Source organism: Lissotriton vulgaris, chromosome 10 (assembly GCF_964263255.1).
Source record: "Lissotriton vulgaris chromosome 10, aLisVul1.2, whole genome shotgun sequence".
NCBI classification, from domain to species: Eukaryota; Metazoa; Chordata; class Amphibia; order Caudata; family Salamandridae; genus Lissotriton; species Lissotriton vulgaris.
In genome coordinates this window covers 118,480,133-118,502,387 of record NC_141698.1, presented here as the reverse complement: position 1 = coordinate 118,502,387, position 22,255 = coordinate 118,480,133, and the positions used below count along the sequence as shown (strand labels likewise).

The 22,255-nt window shown below is 45.1% G+C and overlaps 1 protein-coding gene across 8 annotated transcripts in view; it reads right to left on the bottom strand.

Annotated features, from left to right (window-relative positions):
- RNF216 (ring finger protein 216) overlaps positions 1–22,255 on the bottom strand; it is a 776,933-nt gene that overhangs the window by 529,563 nt on the left and 225,115 nt on the right. For all 8 annotated transcript variants that reach the window (XM_086940659.1, XM_086940658.1, XM_086940657.1 and 5 more), the window contains 2 exons: positions 19,920–20,022; positions 13,182–13,346 (listed from right to left, as the gene is read on the bottom strand). In XM_086940659.1, coding sequence (XP_086796785.1) covers positions 13,182–13,346; positions 19,920–20,022 — 268 coding nt within the window. The remainder of the gene's footprint in view (positions 1–13,181; positions 13,347–19,919; positions 20,023–22,255) is intronic.

Sequence of the window (22,255 nt, the reverse complement as noted above, 5' to 3'; positions counted from 1 at the left end):
GGAGTATTCTCCAGCCAATATGTGCAGCAATGCCAAATAAACAGCCGTATAGATTTAAATCACAGAATATATTGGCTACAACAGCAGTAACCATCTCTGATCTTGTATACAATAACAGTTTCTCAGTTGAGCTGCAAAGCTTTTTCATGAAATATAATGAAGGTGACAATTAGTGTGGATATTATTCAACAGCAACCCTAGTCTATATTTGTGCAAGCTACAGATAATTGCAGTTTGTTATGACCAGTGTGACACACACTTCATAAAACACTGCCCACCTAATTAGATTATAAGGGGAAAGAACAAATTGAAGAATAATGATAGATTTCAAGAAGGTCAAAGGAAAAATTAACTGGATGATACAGGCAGGTGCTTTCTAGAATATATAAAATCACACACCAGAAGGGTTCTCCAAATCATATAAATAATAGGCCATCTAGGAGGATTATGCAGACCCTGAACATAGCATGGAAGGATATGACTTGAGAGAACTTGTTTCCAGCTGATATAGTCAAGGACGTTTGACATTATTGCCAGCTATACAGACCGTCAATAAAACCAGTGCCCCTTTCAAAAAGCTATCACAGGGGATCGGAACTTCAGATTCATGAAGGGCTAGAACTGGATACTGCCTGAAACACTTTTCCAGAGGATCACTTATATCCCCATACAATCGTTTCCCAAATGGTGAGCAACTACTATCTCATACTACTTTCAGATCTGAGCTGTGCATGGAAGAAAATATTACTTACCTGTAATGTCATTTATCTATTATGGTGATCTTTCATTGCTTCACATGCTTGAATACACTGGCAGTGCTGTACAATAGGTGTAGAAAATACATCAGTGAAAAAAAAGAAAAAACAATTATGCATCATACATGACAGTCCAGAGCATTTGGTATCAGGACTGATGCCCTTTTGATTTGCAAGGGAGCCCTCTGAAGTATGTTGACATTGTGGGTGGTAATCGTTGATAACCCACTGCAAGTAAATTTGTGTTTTGGCCAACAGGTGCACTAACTGTATAACATTTTGCTTGTGCAGTTGATCAAGCACATTCTACAAAGGAGGCATCATGCATCTCCACGTTTATGTATGGGGTATTGAGTTACGATGTAAGAGAGGGTAATGGGGTCTTCACTGTGGGCCTAAATCAGGGGGGAGGATGGAATTAATGCAATTGGGCAAGACCTTGAGGGGTGTGGGAGGGGTCCTAGTCACAGACATCGGATGTTCATAAGATTGGAAGGGACTGTAGTCCCTCACGTTGGCCTATTATCTGTCTTTGCAAACAGTTTTTCAGGGTATGCCTCCTAGACTTCTCGAAAAGGTACTCCCCTGTTAGTATATTAGAGAATGCCAGGACGTTATCTCTGCAGTCGCCCACTTGAGCAGATGCCACAGCCAGTTCAATACTGACGGGGCCTCTGGGGATTTCCAAGCCATTGCTATACTATGCTTTGCCAGTAGGTAGGCGAGGTTGGGCAATTTTGTGGCATATTTGGTCTTAAATATGCGAGGTAAAATCCCTAGTATGCACTGCAGGGGATCGGTGAGGAGTGCCTGCTCCATTATGCCCGATAGCAGGGATATCACCGCTCTCCAGAATTGTCCAATCAGTGGGCAGGCCCTGTTTGGGCAGGGGCATAGGGAGCATATGAGGAACAGTCACAGACAGTTAAATAGGTCAGGGAAAGTAACTAAATTGAGTATACTTTAGACAGGGGTTCCTAGACACTTTACGGACATATTCTAGAGCGGTGGATCATGGTTTATCCATGAGATTCGGACCCACATAATGAACTTTTTGTCTTTGCATGTGTGGAACTTCAGAGCAGGGATGTCCAGTAAGGCTCTGTATAACACAGTGATTCGCACAACATACAAATGTATCCTCTGACTAGTGTAAATGAGTTTTTATCCTTGGATAGTCACCCTGACGATAGAAAAAGGCTTGTTCTTTTTTTTGTTTAGACCCTCACCCACCCATAGTATTGGCATGCTTCATCGGGTCTCATCCTGGTCCCTAAAAATCAGGATGTGCTCCACCATATTTGAGGGAGAACTTTGGATACTGTGAACCAGGGTCATCAAAAAACATAACATTGCCACAAACTAACCAAGCTATCACTTAGTTAAGGATATAATGGTCCTAATACCCTAATAGCTGGACGACATGTTTCTGCCCTGTAGCAAACGGTCCACTGGGCCCAGGGCATTCATCAGTACAACACACTGCCCCTGAACTCATTACACAACATTCAAACACATGCAACAAATCAGGCATGCAAGGTGAGATATTACAAGTCTACAGATTGCCATTTTCGGACTTCAAACTCTATTAAAGAATCCTATACTAGTACGTGTGGGGTGACCCTGTAATCACACATTCATCAAGGGGAGCATGCAGTTGGCAAACCTTCTCAGCACCCTGTTCTCCACCCAAGAACAAGCCTTTTTCCAAAGACAGGGTGACTATCATAGGTTAAAACCTCATTAACCACTAGGCAGGGGATATGTTTGTGTGTTGTGCAAATTTAACTTGGGAGAGTGTACTCCCCTTTCTATGTATTAAAATGTTCTCTTCTCTTCCCCAGATTAAAGCCCTAAACACCCTTCTCTGGGTTTCTTTGTTGATAACACTGTGATTACCAGTCTATCATTCCCATATGTGAGCACCGTCTGTAAAGGGGGGGTGGGGGGGGGGGGGGGGAGTATTTGGGCTCGTGGCGCTCTGACCCCCATATGTTCCCCATAGTGGCAGACTGGGCATGGTAGGGCAGGAACTAGCCCTCCTCAATGCCATATGGTTCACAGAGCTTTTGGAAAATCAGCAGGGTTTTGTGTACACAGATGCCCCAAAGCATACAGGCGTGCCTCTGCCCAGGGTTGAACATTATGGTAGGCGAACACTGTGCAAGGACAGCAGCACCCACAGAGGAAGGGCCGGAGCTAGTGTGACCAGACATCCTGGATTTACCCAGGCAGTCCCGGTTTTCAGAAGACTGTCCTGACGCTTTCCCTAATTTTAAATACATGTCCCAGTTTTTGGGTCAAGGTCCAGTCATCCTGCAAAGGAGAAGTGAAGGTGTACTCTTGTTAAGTACTTTGTCTCTTGGTAAGTAATTTGTCTGTTTTCAGGCAAGACAGCAGGAGGTAGGCTGCATGCATTCTGCAGCAGAGGGGAAAAAATGGGGAGGAGGGTAGGGGGGCTTAAGGTAGAGGTCCTGTTATAGCTAATGTTATGTAAGTGAAGTTTGCAAATGTGGGCACGCAGATTGACAAGGCTACGCAAAATAAAATTGGGACAGGCCAGTCATAATCAAGGCCAAAGGTTTTAGTCCTACTTTTAGGTCTGTCCTGTCCCAGATTTTTCTTCTCAAAATCTGATCACCCCAGCTTGAGCGTAATGCATAGTCTGGACTTGACATACATGTGCCAGTATCGCTTGGCTGTCCTGCACATTTGTCCTACTCGCATGGCGGCTCGCCTGGAATCCATCAGCCAGTCCACGTTTGTGAAGCCTCCTAAGTTTAGCTGCACTATCGACTGCTAGGGATTGGGGGTAGCAGAGGGCCACCGCGCTGGCCACTGCAATTGAGCCACTGCATAGTAAAGCTCATAGTTAGGCACACCTAGGCCCCCGTGCTCTAGCAAAGCATACCATTTGGGGATCGCAACTCTCTTCCGGCTTAACTGGGTTATCAAGTCAGAGAGGACAAATAAATACTTGGGCAGATACTAGCAGTGCTAAAAATGGATACAACAATCTAAGAAGCATCAAGATTTTTGCTATTTTGCCACACTGCCCATCGGTGATAGCAGTAGGGAGTTCCAGAGCACCAGAGATCCATGCATATTAGACACCACTGTCCCTAGATTCCACTGCACAAGTTCAACTTCGACATGGTAAATGTTTAGCCCTGGGTATTGAAAAGTGTCAGGGCGCCATTCTAGGATCAGAAGAGGTAGTGCCTCCTTCTCCTGATGGAAGAGTCATCAGGGGAAATGAAAAGGATTTGACATAGTTTATTTTTAAGCCAGAGACTCTTCTAAAGTCTTCAAGCATTTCCATCACTTGCGACAGATCTCTGCGTACGTCCAGTAGATATACTAGAGCATTTTCCGCATATGTTGTTAGGTTGTTAGTAATTCTTGTATCGCGCGTGAATCACCCAGCGGCATCTCAGCGCTGTACCTGAAGGAGGAAACTCAAAGGGGAAGAAAGGACTGGCGTTGTACAGAGTGTTAAAACAGCCAGGTCTTTAGTTGTTTTCTAAAGGACATGTAGTTTGTAGATTCCCGCAGAGTCAATGGAAGAGAGTTCCAGTATTTTGGGGCTACAAACGAGAATGCTCTGCCTCCAGTGCGGGTAAGTCGAATCCTAGGGACAATCAGAAGGGCTAGCGAGATGGCTTTCCAAGTTGTGCCACTCTGGATCCCGAAATGCGGGCCCTGCAGTCAGACTGGGCCGGAGAGGTCTCCAGTGTAAAAGCAAATAAGATCAGCAATTGGAGGAATCTGTCTGGTACCCATGCTCACCTCAAACGGAGCAGAGATCTCCAAACCTATGCCGAGCGGCCACTGTTGATCCAATGCAGTATTTCCAGGCCAAAACCCACTTGTTTCAACTTTTCCTGAAAAAAAAAAAAGGACATCCTAGTGTGTTAAAGGCTCTCTCGATGTCAAGGGAACCTACAAATTATGATGGGTTTGCTCAGGAATTTTCTTCCATAAGTTGGAAGAGAACACTTAAATTTAAAAATGTGTTCCTCCCTGGAATAAAACCATTCTGGTCGGTATGAAGTAGAATGTAAAGATTTGGCAACGGGCCAGGGTAAAAAAAAAAAACGTGTTGTCCCTGTCCAGTTAGGGAAGGACCACCGTGATCGTCGCCTCTCACTTGGATGCCGGCAAAGCACCTCTGTCTCTGGCTGACTGGTATAATTGAAGGAGTTTCAAGGCATGTGTCATTCTATAGTGGAGTAAACCTCTACTGGGAAAAGTCCATCCCAGGAGTTTTATTACATGCTCTGATAGATTTCAAGGTGGATTTTCTCAATCAAAAGCTGCTCATCTAAGGAATGGCGCTGTAGAGGATCATATATATGTAACTATAGTTATATTAAAAGATTTTTATTAATGTCAGTCAAAGCGCTAACCACCTGCCCAGTCTCAGATCTAATCATGGTAGAATGGGACCAGGAAGCCTGTGACCTCAAGAGCCATGCCAGCACTCATCCTGTCCTATCCCCCAATACATGTTGCCTAGCCACGTAGCATGGGTAATCCAGTTTTCATAGCCAGGCAACCAAGGTCTTGTGTTTCTTCCTGAGGGGGGCAATGTCTCCTCTAGTCATCATGCGGATCACCCCTGCCCCGCCCCACCTCGGCCTCCCGTATGTAAAGCTCCAGGTCTAGGATCTGTGTCAATAATGCTAATTTCACGACATGTGCGGTCTTAATACAGAGGCCCCTTATAACTACCTTGAAGGCCAGTCCAGACCCTTTGAGGCAGCCCCTTCATAGTCTTCAAAGTAGCTAGTGATATGTGAGCCTATAGTTCAGTGAAAGAATCTACCACTGGTGTGTGTAATTTCTAAGGGGACACCGGTGCTTGGTATCTGCCCCAGTGTGAAATAATTTTAAGGGATTGTGGTCAGAAAGTGTGCGGACTAAGTATTTGGTGGATGTGGGGCACCATTTTGGAATTCTATAGGAAATGTCAATCCTAATTGTAATTGATGGGCAGCTGGAAAGGAGTACTCTGTTGTGGTGGTGTGCACACAAAGCCAAATGTCGTACATGTGTCTGTGGTCAAGCCAGTCTTTAAAGGCATGTGCAGTTCTAGTCACTGTTGTGCCCTGCAGTGGGGTAAAGGAGCAGTCCAGGTAGACATGGTGTACTGAGTTAAAGTCTCTTCCCCATATACTTGGCGCCGTCAAGTAGTGCACTAAGGAGGGAGGTAAATGATTTAGGAATTGCTAAAAGGTGGGTATATTGAGACTTGGGTGAACGGCGCTTGGTCACTTGTACCCTTCATGACCACATCTCTACCCTTCAGGTCCACCACGTAGCGGGTAATCACCAGAGGAACTACGCAGAAGAGCAGCCCCTTGGCATATGCAGAGTAGGAGATGCCAACTATCTGGCCCCTCTATTGCTATTGTAATTTCAGGAGTTCAGTTGCAACCATGTGCATGCATTGGAAGTCTGCCTGCACCGCAGGTAGGAATATATTAGGTGGCGCCGCCTGGTGGTGGCCATTCCCCGGATATTCCAGGTCACAATGTTATACATAGGTGAAGGCTCCCTTGGGTGTGTTGCCATACTAAAACTGTGTTCCTCCTCCCACCTCCCAAATAGGTAGGGGCCCCAAGGTCCATATGTGAGGCGGATCCCTAACCTGTGACATTAATATGAAGCTGTGGCTGCAAGATGAAAAAAACAACTATTTCCCCAACGCCCAACACCAGGCCTAGACATAAAGTAGCCCACAACCATAAGTAAAGTTTAAAAAAGAACATCATATTTAGTTCCATCTGGACTTGGAGGATTAATCAGCCCAGAATGACGTAAAGAGTCATGCAGTCTATGCCCTCATAGAAGTATGTGTTTCCCTCCACTCCCCTTCGGAGGGGAGGGACCCATTCCTTTTCACTGCAGGACACTCAATGTATTGGCACACTTTGAAAAGATGCAGGCTTCATGTTCATATTACTTGATCCCACATAATTGGGGTAAGTTCGGGCCCAGAACGTAGCTCAGCTGCAATGTTCTCCAGTGAGTGGTGCACCAGGTTCCGCTTGGGGAGTCCACTGCAGGACTAGGGGATCTTGTTGCTTGGTTGTGTAAGAATTCTAGTTACGCAACGGCCATGGGGTGCTCGCGAGTCACCGGATCACTCGTCGGTATATTTATGGTCCACCTTGCCAGACCGTCTCCACACTCGTGGATGTCACCAGCCCGTATCAGTCTGAACATCCTGGGATGCAGATGACACCCCCCCTTTCCTGACCTCAACCAGCCATCCGCAGACATGGTGAAGCAGCGTGTGGTGTTAGAATTCTCCACTGATAGCTTGGCTGGGAACATGCGGAAAAATATCAGAGCGAGCTGACTAAGTTTGTTCAACAGACATAAAAGAGCCCCTACGTCGCTGCAACTCTGCAATATAATATGAGTAGATCACTGTTGCATTATTTATTTGCCAGGGGCCAGTGTTTCTGGCGGGTTATGGAATGTGATCCTGGTCCCGATAGCTGAAGAGGCATGCCACAACTGGCCACAAAGGAGAGCCTGGGAGAGGGGCCATGCCTCAGACTATGTGGGCCCTTTCTACTGCGAAGAACGTGGAACGTTTGTCGATTAAGACTGTGTGAAGCAACCAATCCTCCCGGAAGAGTTCCATGTTGGGACACTTCACCCCCTTCAGGAGTCCCACAATACGGATGTTATCCCGGCGCGACCAGCCCTTCACATCCTCCTCCCTGGTACTCAGCAGCAAGACTTCGGCTGGAGGGTTTTACTATGGGACTGCATTTCTGACATCGGGGGGCCCATCTCACCCAGCACAGCTTCATTAGCCTGAACTCTTTTCTGTAGCCCCACATCACTCACCAGAGTATCCAGTTTAGGTTCCAAAGTGGTTTTTAAATGCCTTGCGGCTTCTAGCAAATCATCAAACCTCTCTGCCTGCGTCTGGGTGGAAGGGTGCCATTCACAGCTTCTGCCATAGAAGATATGTGGGGCGGACAGGGCACAGTGTCTCCTTCCAGATCCCCTTTTGGATGCCGCTGCATCACCATTGTTGCTCGCAGAGGAAGTGGAGGCAGGAAGGGTCCCCCAGTTTCAGTGCCGTTTTAGTGGTTGATCCCAGCCAGCCGCCCGGGGCAGAAAGCAAGAGTTTGCTGGCCTCCCCTAGTGGGCCCCCTTCATCAGGGAAAGGACTGCGAATATTGCAGTTGTGTGATGGCATGCAGTGTGCAGCTTCCTAGGCCTCTGTGCCCCCAACTGTCACCTTCTGTTGGCTGGCTGTTTAGTCTGCAGCACCATACCGGTGGAGATGGGGGAGGGGCCGACAGCAGGGCGTGGTCTGCACATCAAGCAGTCTAGACTAAGTACTCCGTCCCCAGGGGGTCGTCAAGTTCTCAACTGTAGTCCAGAGGGCCACTTCCATCTGGGGCCAGAGTGCAGCCTTAGATATACGGATGAGGGGGGTCCCCACAGGACAGGTGAGGTCACCATCTTCTTCTTCTACCTTTGCTTCATCCCCACCGTTGTTGCAAAGGTCCCTCAGGTCAGAGCACACAGAAAGACAGGAATAGGGGGCAGGCTCAGCAACCTCTGGTGTCTGATGTTGCTGGGCCACTAAGACACAGCCGTGGGAGGCATGTGGCAACAGCAGTCTCTAAAAATCTGGAAAGGGAGTACTGCATTGTCCCCATGCTTGTGTTGGAGCAGTCCGAGAGGTGGGGGTGGGGGGGGGGGTGGGGGGGGGGGGGGGAGGTTGAGTATAGGCAGCTGCCTACAAATTTCCACGCCCCCCCCTACCCCCCCCTCCTAGGCAGCCAAAGTGCAACGTCGAGCCTGGGCTGCGGTGTGGGCCAAAGCTCAGCATGAGGGCGCAGCTCATTTTGTCAGTGCGGCACCCAGCCGGATAGCAATCTGGAATAGGCTGGGTCCCAGAGAGTCTGCGCCAGTCTTATTTACTGCAGCCAGGGGTGGAAAGCCATCAGGATTTTGTTGAGCAGACTTGCAGTGCAGATCTCAGCTATGCCGCATCCGTCCCAATTGCCATCTTGGCTAGGTCACCCAACATGGTTTTACTCTTTTTATAGAGTGGTCAGCCAATGAAGATTCGTCAAGCAGCTGCCTTATAAACTGACAATGCTACTGAAATTGTTCCTGAAGGAGGATTTCAGATAAAATATCTCTCAAATTAGAAGTTAGAATGTACACACCCCTTAGGTGACTACCACAGCCAGAAAAATATGCCTAACACCAGATATATCTCTTGGGGAAATGTCTGAGAGAATATGAGAGTTGGATGAATTAGAATGGAACAAAATTATTGTTAAATATGAATACATGAAAGAATACATAAGAGAAGCACAAGAGGAATGAGGGGACAGTGGCACAAGGTGGACCAGTAATGGCAACAGTGCAAAAGATGGATGAGAAATGGAACAAAATGTACAAAGAGATCATCAAAAGCACAATTAGGATGCCAATCTAAGAAGACTGATAAGAACTAGGAGTTAGGCACCACCCAGATGAGAGGGAAAACGAAGTCTCAATTTTGATAATAGTGCCACTGATGCACAAGATGGTTTGAGTGGGGTAAGTGCCACCCAGTGTACGAGTAAGGGCAAAGAGGCACCATAAGGGAAAGTTGAGTGACACACAATCAATCTGGATGAGGAAGAAGAATGTGGCAGTGGGGAGACCCAAGCCATATTCTCAAAGGATGAAGGGGCTAAGTTAGATGATGAATCAGAAAGACAAGCAAGGGAAAAAAGCGTAAGGGGTGTAAAGGAGAATACGGAAGAAAAGAGTAGAAAAAGGCACATGATGGCTGAGAGGATATAAGCAGAAGATGCCCAAGAGGAGATTGCTGAAGATGGATGCAAGCGATTACAGGCACATAGCACGTTAGAGGTGACCCATGTATAAGTCAGGTGAGATAGAGGGACTGTGCCATAAGACCATCAAGAAAGTGGAAAAAGACACGAGCTGGATAAAAGAGGAAACTGGAGCACACAAAAGATAAGAGGTGCAAGAAGGAAATCGATTAAAGGAGTGAGCAAGAGATGAACTTGTGAGAGGAGATAGAAAAAATGTGAGAAGATCTTAAGGCAAAATTTGGACAAGAAAAGAGACAATATGGAAGCACCAAAGTTACATCTAGTGATGTATTTTATGCAGAGGCCTGATACTGCTACGAACCAAGGAGGATCAATGGACTACAGTACTATGCCTTATTTGTCCTTGTCTTAAATTGATAATTGCATAAAATATTTAATGCAGGTCTCTATGCTGGCTAAATGTCAAGTATTCACCCTAGGCTTCTGTGAAATATAGACTTGCACTTTTCCAACAGGATAGTCCAACATCCAGCTTACCTCACTTTAATGAAAATATATGCATATCAAGTTCGTTGTACTTTACACTATACCAACAAAAATTATTAACAAGCATTGGCAATGCTAATGGGATCTGGCTTTAAAAGCATGTTGTATGGTAATGTGAAGGATTACAAACAGATATGGATATGTATTTGTGTGGCAGCAAAGTCGTACAGAATAATATTAGGGTAGGTTAAAAATTCAGGTGCCAAACCTAAAAATATATGTAGGTTAATGACTGCTCACCTCCCATCTGTTCTGCTGCCAGAGAAGAACACCATCAATTATCTATCTAACACACTTTAATTGCATTAGACTGTCATGTGTGTGACCCCTATAGTTCAACTTTAGGTAGCTGGATAAATAAACAAAAAGGATTGTGGAGAACAAGCACTGTTTTGTGTAAGCACACAACTCCTGCCCATTCTAAACATGTACTCTTAGCACCCAACATGTTGGCAGAGCACAAGCCCCGCTCTCCTGGTGATTCTTTCTCCACCTGCGCTGTCAAGCCAGACAATAAAATAGACCCTGATGCCATCACAGTGAGAACAAGTGGCAAAACCCCATATATTTGCTACGTTACCGCGTCCACAGCTCAGTTATATCAAATTACATTCATCTATTGTAGTACAGCAGTGAAACACAGACATCATCTAAGAGAAAGTTTATCCATAGACAGGCGGTCACTGCTGTGACTAACCTGCCCAGCTGTCTTTCTGGTTCTTGAAGTCCCTAGTAGTTTGTGACAAGTCAGGTCATGTAATAGAGACTACATACACTAACCTGTAGAATGATAACACTTGGGACAAGAACCCTCTACTTGGTAGTGTAAACATAAGAACAGTTCCCTGAATGGACAGGGAACACCAAAATCTCAATATGTACCATTATACCCAGAACGAGTAGTGTCCTGTGCACAGAATTGATATCTGGGAGAGTCATATTAGGACATTTACAAGAGGGGCATGGTAGATGAGAATAAGATGAAGCTGTGAAGTGAAAGTGAAAAGGTGTATGAAAGTCCAGCTGAAGTGGTAGTATAATGCAGACCACTGGAGGAGAGGAGTGCTGCTTAGAAGGTGAAATGTAGAGCCATGAAGAGTCCAACAGAGCAGTAACAGGGCACTATGAGAGAGCCCAGATGAGAGGCGGGATAAAGCCATAAAAAGGGCACAGCTGAGTGGAGAGATCGAGCTTAGGACGAGAGCCCATCAGAGGGGCTTAAGTGATGCAGAACACCAGAGGGGAAGCTGGCTCATGAGGAAGAGAAACAAGTGGGGCTTGGGACCATGAGCTATATTAAGTTAGACACAACAGTAAAATAAATAGAGGGGCTGAGTCCGCATGTGACAACCGCACACTGGGGTAGTGGCACAAGGCAAGTATTGAAGAAATGTTAGCGTTAATCATACTGTCCTAGAAAATGGTGCATGCTCACCATCAGCAAAAGGAATGCATGAAGAAGAAATAAAGCAAAATCTACTTCTTTAGAAATTCTGTACTACTATTTTTATTTTAATAAATAAACCAGCAAAGAGAAAGAGAATCCTTGCCTGGTTGATTTCTTTGGTCTAGGATCATTTGCACCATAGTACATGTCTCATAAAAATTCTTCAGCTGCACAAGGCGATTTGTTTTGTTTTGATTTTTAAATCTTCGACACATTGCTGGGAGATAAAACTTTTCAGACACCACCATGCCAGACAGAGGTCCTTGAATTTGAAACTTTCCTGCCCAGAGGTGCCAGTAGCGGGTCTTTACTTGGGTGATGGATCAAGCCCTGATCTCTTGACTGGGTAGGAGTATTCTGCATCATTCAGAAACTCTGTCCATCACCTTTTCCAAAATTGATTTTATCCACACTAAGTGTGGGAGGGTATACTCAGACGTGAGTCCCTAGCTCATTGCACCATCAGGATTCAAGCAAGCCGGGCCGATGACGGCTGAAATGCCAGAAACTGGCCGCCGGTAGCTTGTCTCTTTTCTGGTGAAGAATTGGCTTGGTAGTTTGGTCTGCCCTGTTCCCATCATGCACTGGGACAGGAACAGACTAATTTGCATGTAGCCAGGTTCTGAGCTGGGATGGTGCAGTGAGCTAAAAAACGGTGATGGATCAAGCCCTGATCTCTTGACTGGGTAGGAGTATTCTGCATCATTCAGAAACTCTGTCCATCACCTTTTCCAAAATTGACTTTACTTGGGCTGCCACAGGCTCACAACGAAAATGAGGTCAGATACATTTTGGACTTTTTGCAATGTCTGGATCTGGTATGCCGGCAAGTTATCTTTTGGTGTTCACTTTTTCCACTAAGGGCTGAAGTCAGCATACTAAATAACTTGGGGTTCTTACTTGGTTTTGATGAGAACAGAGCTGCAGAAGAAAATGAAAAGAAAACAGACAGAATCCGCTTGCTTGAGGTGTTGTAGTCAAAGGTCTAGAATGAATGTTTGGACATATTTATTTAGAGACGTGTGTGACCCATGCAAGGGTTGATGGCCCGAAAGCCATGTGAAATGAACTGGAACAACTAGTGCAATATCAAGCAACTTTTTTTAATAATGGGCCATAACATGACCACACATTTTCTTAACTGTGTAATTTCTCTTCACCAGAGAGAAATATCAGATTATACTTTCCCCTCACTGGCATCTCTAATAGCGGTGTACGAAGGAGATCACTACACAAAATACATAAGCAATAGCAAGTAAGTTGTATTATGCAGTTAAACATGCATTCAACAATCTCAATCTTCCACAACTGACTTTATGGGATGTATTCTCTTAGCACCCGCGCTTTCCCCAACGATGCCTTTATCCTCCAGCACGAAATTCTACTGGGGTACTTATGCATTCTATTAGTTTTGCAAATGCTTTCAACAGAAAACAATCTTATGCTTGTACCAGAAACGATCAGCAGCACTCAAACGGCCCTTGCATGTTTCTGAAACTACCATGAAGGTATGAAATCAAGAATTCTAAATGAAGTAAGTATCAGCTACACAGGACAGTGTAAAGGTTTGCATTGTATAGCTTGAACTAGAAAGCTTACCTTTCGTGTTATGGCATAGTGTCCATTAAGCTCGTGTAGCGCCCACTTAATGTCCTGACTGCTGAGCATCTTGAAATCTGCCATAAGAAGATCAGCAGCTTGAAGAAAACATCGCTGATCCACTGGAGCAAGTTTGGAAAAATCAAACAAATCCACCTTTGGCTCCTGAAGGAAGTAAAAGGGAAAGGGGGGAAAAGTTAAGTGAAACATGTTCTACTTACAGGAATATCATACAAACAGATCTAAAGTGTAACAATGTGTTGGGTCTCATTGGAGAAAGAGGTAATTAATGATAACAATGATGGTCTCTGAACCAACATGATCTACTCAGGCATCGTGCTAGCTAAGGAATGTTTCCATCACTGTCATGGAGCCTATGGAATCTAGTTCTAGTAAATACAGAACCCGCCTAAACCATAGGTATGAAAGCACTGTAGGACAGGTATACAGGTAGGCGTTGAAGCATTTTTAAAATTAGTTCCAGCCATAATAAGCCTTAGTTTCTCCACAACACAAAGGTCTGATAGCCGGACCTGCAGCAGTTTTTGTTTAAACAGAATAACATAATTAATTAATGGTCAGCATTTCAGTCCATGACCAGTCTCTCAGCCCATCACTGTCAGATATCAAGTGATGCTTAATTTTGCACCAGGCCCCAAGCTTAGGCTGTGGTCTTATTCCTGATCATCAACCTGGGCTGAAGGCATCTAAACATCACCACAGACGTTACAGTGTGACAAAGTTGAGAATGCAATGCAAAGAGGGCATGTTCACACTTCGACACCCATTAACAGCTCTGGATGCAACATTTTGATCATCTGATTCTCCACTCATTTAGACTGCAGCTTCCTGAAAGAGGCTGTGCAAATAGCTAATGCACAACCTAATGATCGCCCTCATGTCCGGACAACAATGCCTAATGATGGATGTAGATGCTGCATAAGAGGGGTGACAGAGGTGAAACTGAGCACACAGTGACTTGAATTCCTTACATTTGACCTAGGCTATTACATCCAGCATGTCATTGAGTTAAGACGGAGTTACTTCGATTAGCCATCACAGCAAGACATTCCGGTCCACTGTATTGAATGCACCAGACAAATGTAATAACATCAGTAAGGCTTTCTGATCTTTAGCAGCTTGATGCAGTAGCTACTCCTCTCTCAAGAAGATGTTTATCTATACTACTATTATAAAGGAAGAACTTTGAGGCTTTGAGGCGGGTAAACTCGGAAACCACAGCGCCAATCCACACACCCGATACATCGTTGGAATCCTCAGGGTGTGCAGATGGACATAGGCTATATAAAGTTAAAAAATACGTTATATTTAAAAAATGTACATTATAAAAAAAGTAGTCCCCTCGAAGTAGCGCCGGCCGCGACCTGCGTGCTGACGTCAGGAGCACGTGGAGGAGCGGCGGACATGGCACGGGGAGGAGCTGCAAGGAGCGGTGGACTGAGGAGCGGCGGCTGAGGTAAGGCAGCGGAGGCCGGGGCAGGCGGGGAACGGGGTGATGTAAGGCTCCAAACTACCACGATCACGCTCATTAGTTTTACCTCAAACACAGCTCAGGAAGTTGAACTGCAGAGCGCCAGCGTTTCAGCGTTAAGGGTCATTAGGTTGACACGCGGGCATTATGTTACCATGCTGGAATCTCGGCACGCCGAGCTCCGTCAAGGGTAAACCCCGCTCAAAGAGACCCCACAGGCGAAAGTGATCCGTCAACCTCGGAGCCGTGATTAAATGTGCCCTCTTTTTGTGGTACTTTTCATGTGGACGGGGAAAGCAAGCAGCCCGAAGCGCACTGCTGTGACTATCATATGTTGCCTTTTTAAGGCTCCGGGGGACAATGTCAGTGCAGGCGGGGGTCGGGGCAGGCGGGGGACGGGGCGGGCGGGGATGGGGAAAGCAAGCAGCCCGAAGGAAAGCCAGGAAATCTGGTTCGGTTTATCCCCACTCTAAACACATGGAAATTGTAATTTCCAGGCGAAGGCTGGAGTAATAGCTGCAATACAGTGAGACAATTTTACATTATAGTGCACTGCTGTGACTATCATATGTCGCCTTTTAAAGGCTCCGGGGGATAATGTCGGGACAGGCGGGGGTCGGGGCAGGCGGGGGTCAGGGCTGGCGGGGGACGGGGCGGGGCACGAAATGCTGGACAATGTCGGGGCAGTCGGGGAAGCCTGATTGCTCCCGGACAAGGTCGGGACGGGCTGCTAGTTATCGCAATAAAAACAATGGCCACTGTTTGGGTGAACTCTTCAAAGATCACAAGAGCCCACTGCAAACTGATTGAGGTTTAGGTTCTCAATGGCTGATTCACTCCGGGAAGAAGGTTAACAACGTTCCCCATACCTCTCACTCGCATCGTATCCAACCCTGATTATTTTCATATCTGTTAGATTTGGACGGTATCATTCCACTTAAAGCACTTAAAACAAGATTATGATATCCCAGACTCAGAAAGAATACCCAGCCTAGGGACAAAACAATGGATCTCCAACAAAGTATTAAAACTATTGGCTAGTTGACAATTGACCACATTTAAAAAATGGTTGCTCACTCAAAAAAAAATGATAGGAGGTTCTGTCAAAAATTTACAAGCTTCTAGCTCAACCAACCACAAGGGAGAAAATAATATGTCAACGCATATGGGAGGCAGAAATATGCTGTCCCCTCACAGAAACAGAACGGGGGGACATTTTTCACAGGACTAGTTTTACAGCCAGTAGTTCTGAAGATCGAGAGCCAATGACAAAAAACCCACCACATACTGGTATCCAACCTCCACCGACTCCACAAGTCATGCTGAATGGGGTTTGGAAATACGGGAAGGTTGCTCCCCATTCTCTGGCATTGCCCCAAACTCAAAAGGTTCTGGGTGGGTGTTCCTGACAATATTGATTGCATCTTCAAACACATACCTAGATTCCCAGCCTATGTTGTCAGCTCGCCTGCTGCTTTTGTTGAAAAAAAGGAGATGGCACTTACTCGTTGTGCTGCTGGCCAGGTGATTACCTTTCTATGCAACACTGACAAAGCTCCACAGCACAGGGCTTGGTTATATAAAATCTGGCTATACTGGGCACATAAAAGCTGACAATGTCCTTGGAACAATGTGAAAGCAGTTTCAAGAAGGTGGTGCTCTAGGATTTTCCTCCTCTCCAATGAATTGTGCAATGCAGCATAAATGGCCACGACAGACTGGAAGGGATAGGTTATGAGACACAGGAGTGGTTCTACTTAGATTATTAATATTTTATCCTATACAGCATCATGCAACCTAAAAAAATAGGTATCCTTTTGCGAAGTAAATGCGATCATAGTAAAACGATCATGTTTATCGTGAATCAAGACATGTCTTCAAGGCCTTAGGAAAAGACAGTTACTGATGTGTGTTTCTCAAAGATGACAGAAAAGAATTTCATTGTTAAGACCTGCAGCCCGATTCTGCATATCCACATTTAGGGATGTAGACAAGGAAATGCACTGCCTAGCCAATCATAGGCTAGGATGTTATTAATCTTTCTCGAAAGGTTAATTGTGCAGATCAAGAGGTCTATTTGCAATTCGGTATGTCTGGGAGAGCATGGAGAAAGGGTTCTTGACCAAGTTCTGAGTCATACCTGCACTTGTTACCTCGCATGCCGCTGGATGTAGGTGGATATGTGTTCTTAAAAACCAATAAAAAGATCTATCTGTAATCGCTTTAATCTCTAGTGACGAGACACGTTGTAGACTTAATCGCCAAATACCAGAAACTGGTTCAATCTCCTCATGAGACTGCTGAAGGGGTGAAAAACTACAACGCAACTCAGGGTCTGAAGTAGCAGTTACTACTGAGGAACACTGGAGTTCCAAAGTTGCACCTTTTTTTTGTTGGGACAAAAAACACACACTGGAGTCTGTCGTAGATGCTGCTAGGGGGTGAAAATTACCAGCACTCAAAACATAAAAAGTGTTCTCTTATCCTCCTATGTCTAGAGGTAAACTACTCACTGGCACAACTTGCTATCTGATCCATAAGTCAATGAGATAGAGGGAGATCATTGACGAAGTTGAGGGGGGTTTCTCGTTAAACATGCTCTAAAGTTCATTAGTCAGATGGGAAAGAAGCATTTATTTTTTTGAGGAAAAGTATCAAGAGTTTGCTTTTTAGGTTTTTCAAACTGTTCTTCAGTAAACTTCTTTTAGCCCTACTGTTGACTAGTGTGTAGGGGTAAAATTGGATGTCATTAGGTGGTGATTGGTCAAAGTGTGGGCACTGATAGGTCAAGTGATTATGAGGTACCATGCCACTTAAAGAACCCAGTCTTGCTTATGACATTTGATGCGGGGTGCAGACTGTCGCTGTTTTGTGACAAACACCACCATATACTTTAGTTAACATGACAGTTATGACATACTGAGGTAACAGAAAACCACTCTTTTCAACCAATACAACCTGATCTACACACACACACACACTATATATATGTTATACTATTGCATTAATATTTTTGTAACTGCTCCACAAAAATTAGCATTTAGATACAATGCTCTTACTGGCTAAATGGGTATTTTGTAAGGTTCGTGGTCTGACATTTTTTACATCTAGCAAACTAACATTGCCACAGCATATAACTCTATTCTGATCACATTAAATAACAAAATATACCTAAATCAATTAACTAGTGTCCAATGAACGAAGGACGAGGCAAGTTGAAGAGAATATTCATTTTACAAATCCCTCCATACGTTTCAATTCTATATTAGGATGCATAGCTGGGAATGAAGGTAGAATCTACAAGTTGACGACTGGACCCTTAAGCTTTCATCCGCAGGGTGCTGCAGATAGAAAAGCGGGTTGTCAGGGGCAGGTCTACCATCTGGCATCCGGTTAATTAAATGCTGGGAAAGTGCCAGGCTTTGGCCAAGAGCTCAGTAGTTTGTCTGTCTGAACTTCATTAAAAAGAGGAAGCAGTCCTGAAGAAATCTGTCCAGGGTGCAGGACTCCCGTCAGCACATTAGTCTGGACTTTGACCTCCAGAAGTTGGAGGTTCAAAACTTCAGCACCCCTTTTTATTACCACAGTAAATAAAACTGAATTATTTGTGGAGAGGCCAGGGTGAGAGTTCAACCCAGTGTCCAGAAAGGAGTCCAACACATTGGCATCCTGAAGGTCCATAAAAAGATTAATCTCATAATAGCGGGATGCTTCATCCTGGTCATCTCCATCACTGTGGTGATGGTCTTCAGATCTGCGCCTCAAGGCTTGGAAAGGATGGAACGGACGTCAGCAGATAGTGAAGTGTGCACAGTGGCATGTACAACACCCTTAGCCAGTCCGGGCTTATTAGTTAACACCACTTTGAATTCTGTGACTCGTAGTGTCACTTTTCTTCTTGTATATCTGGGCTTACAAGCTCCCGTACAGCATAAACCAGAATGGAAGGTTACTTAGTTTGAAACACCAGAAAAATCTGAATGTATCACATTTGCTATGAAAACAGGATCGATCTGAGACAAAAAAATAGGCCCTGGAACCAAAATACAAGTGGCCCGGCTGGCAAACCATAAAGGTAAAAAAAATAGGCTACATTTGCATATCAAGCCAGTTTTGAGCATGTAAAGACATGCTGTATGTGTTTGCTGCAAGCAATGTTTGAGGTAATATCAGGGAAATCAACAGTAAAAACTGTCCCACCTGGACATAGAACAGGTTCACAAAAGACTAAAAAACCAGCCCATGCACTCATCTTTCAGACCAGCCCACCGGGGGCTGCCCAATTGCTCTATAGGCAGGGTAAACAGAATTATGCATCAGGGGAGAGCCAAATTATGTGGCTGGGTTGAGTAAATTAAGCAGTTATGCGGCTTAATGCAGCACATTTTAGGATAGTATTATGTCATTATTTTGTCATTTTTAAACTTGTTAACACGGTCTGGTAATAAGTTGCATCTCATTTGATCCATATTAACACTAAAATATAGCAATAACCAACAAAAAAAGTGACTAGCCAATCTTTGCAAAGGGCCATCCACTGTCCTGCAACATGTGTTACTACACTTGTAATAACTTTTAAACCGTTTGAGCTAGGAACAATTGTATTGCTAAAATCTGCAGATTATATAGCGGATATGGATATTGGTGGCAAACGAGGCAAATCTATAACTATGCAAAAAACACCGCTGCCGCACAATCACAACTCCAGTGGCCCATCCTATGGGCCAGTCGGACCCTGCATGGAAATCAGTAGGGCAATTCCGAAAAGAAACTTTTTGATTTTAGCACATCAAAAATCAAAATATGTAATATAATTGTCTAGACACTGGTTGTCATACAAATTCTGCTTACTGCTATGACCACAAAAAAACTTTATTGTAATCCAAGAATAATGTTGACCGCAACCAAGACAAAGCAAAATAATGCACAGCATTACATTATAAAATGAACACACGTTACTAGAGGTAGATCAGCACCTTCAGCAACACATCTTATAGTGTTAAGATACTTTGGGGATAACAGAGGCAGCCATTCATAGCATGCCTGGGGCACTTGTAAGGTTCTCATCAATACCGTTAAACACACACTGAATCTGCTCAAAGCATAGGATGACCAGACTCTTGCCTCCTGCTTTTATAACAGCATGAAAGCAGGAAACACCAGACAGAGGTCGGTGCTATGATGCTGAAACATTGTGGCACTACAGAACTCCCCCCAGTGAAATTTATTAAGTTCCCCCAACCTACCGCTGACTCATCCGGGACGGTAAGTAGGATGCTGGCATTGTGTGGGAGCACTGTGCCTTCCTTCTTTGGATAGTCGGGATTTTCGAGAAGAGCATTACAAATTCTACAAATGGAAAAGAACATACCAACATGATGAGAACTTCAATTCAGCTGTTCATAGGCAAGCAAACAGCACAATTTCACTACATCAGCGAAACTGAAGCATGCATGTGGTAAGCAAGGCAAGGCCCATGGATGCCAGAGAAAGATCTGCTATTTACACAAAATAACCCCAATAAAAGACTTTAAAAATTGTAGAAGTTAAATGAGTGTCTCAAATGTCCAGCTGAACAAGTTATTTACCTTCGGTAACGATATATCTGTAAGAAACATAGGTTAGTCATAGATGCCTTACCTTAGAATTACCCCAAGGCGTCAGACTGGAGGCATAACGTTTTTCGTCATCAGTACCCTGCGCGTCAAAAGATGGCGTCGGTCGGCTTCGGGTTAGTCGTCGGAGTCGCAGCAGCTAGTTAGACGCCGCTCTTGCGCGCTGACGTCAGTTCTGTACACATCTTTCTTCGCCAGTAGCGCAGAGCCATGCAAGACACTGACCACTGGTGCACAATACATGGGCCCTGAACAGAAGTCCTTAATCCTAGAAATCAGTTCGCAGAACGGGGAGGATGGATGGGGCGGTAAGGAATCTATAACTAACTTATGTTTCTTAAAGATATATTGTTACCAAAGGGAAGTTAACTTGTTCATCTGAAAAAAACAGTTAGTTATAGATTCCTGAACTTAGAACAGATACCCCAGCAATACCAACCCCGGAGGTGGGTTGCGAACCAAGTTCACACCAGTAAGTCCTGGAGAACAGAACGGCCAAAGAAGCGGTCTCTCCGGACTGGACGGTCCAGGCAGCAGTGTTTGGTAAACGTGTGCAGCGATGCCCACGTAGCAGCCTGACAGATGTCATTTAGGGGGACTCCTCGTCCCAAAGTAGTAGTAGCTTCTGTAGCCCTGGTGGAATGGGCATGCAGCCCCACTGGAAGCTCCTTCTTTGCCAAAGAATAGCAGGCTTTGATGAACAGAACAACCCACCTGGAGATTGGTCTGTTTGGGCACGGCCCAACCTTTCTTAGCGCCCAGGTATCCAACAAAGAGCTGGTCGTCCACCCGGAATTGTTTGGTGCAATCCATTCATTTCATTACATAAATCTTTATTCGAATTTCAAAAATTCATAAAAGCAAGTCACATTTATACAATGATGTCCTAAAATCCTTAAAACTTTACAAATAGGCATGGTGCAATCCAAGTAGAAGGAAAGCGCACATTTTGGATCCAGACGGTGGAGCCTCTCTTCCTCTTTCGAAGGGAGCGGAGGCGGAAAAAAGGTGGGCAAAGTGATGGTTTGGCCAATGAGGAAAGAAGTAACCACCTTGGGAAGAAAGGAAGGCCTAGTTCTGAGAGCCACCTTGTCAGGATGAATAGCCAGAAAGGGAGGCTTGGAAGAAAGAGCTTGTAGCTCACTCACCCTGCGCGCAGAGGTGATGGCCACCAGAAAGGCAGTTTTCAAAGTTAAAAGCATAAGAGGACAGTTTTGTAGCGGTTCAAAGGGAGCGCACATCAGATAGGTAAGAACCAAGTTCAAGTCCCACTTGGGCATTACGAAGGGAACAGGAGGAAAGAGATGAGTAATGCCCTTAAGGATTCTATTTACTAATGGGGACTAGAAAAGAGAAGGCTGATCCGTAAGCCTAAGGAAGGCTTAAATGGCCGACAGTTATCCCTAAGAGCCCTGCTAGGCCAAAGAAAGGAGGAACAAGAGAACCTCAGAAAGAGGGGCGGAAAGGGGGTTCACAACCTTTGCTGTGCACCATGGCAGAAATGTGTTCCATCTGCAGGCGTATACAGTCTTAGTGGAGGGACGCCTGGCTGCCAAGATAACATCGCAGACTTCGTGAGGCAGGTCAAATGACATCAACTGCCGCTGCTCACTCCCCATGCAAGGAGGTGGAGGCTGGACAGGTTCGGGTGGAGGACCGTCCCCTGCTGGTGCGATAGAAGATCCTACAGAAGAGGCAGTCTGATTGGAGGATCGATGGCCATGTTGAGCAGCTCAGGATACCAGACTCTTTGTGCCTAATCCGAAGCCACAAGAATGACTTGGGCTGGTCGCGCTTGATTTTCTTCAGCACTCTGGGCATAGGTGGTATAGGCGGAAAGGTGTATACAAGACCGCAACTCCACTCGGGAAGAAAACGGTCGCCTAGTGAGTGCTGCCATGGAAATTCCAAAAGCGCAGAATTGCTGACATTGCGTGTTCTCTTCGGTGGGAAAAATATCTAACCAA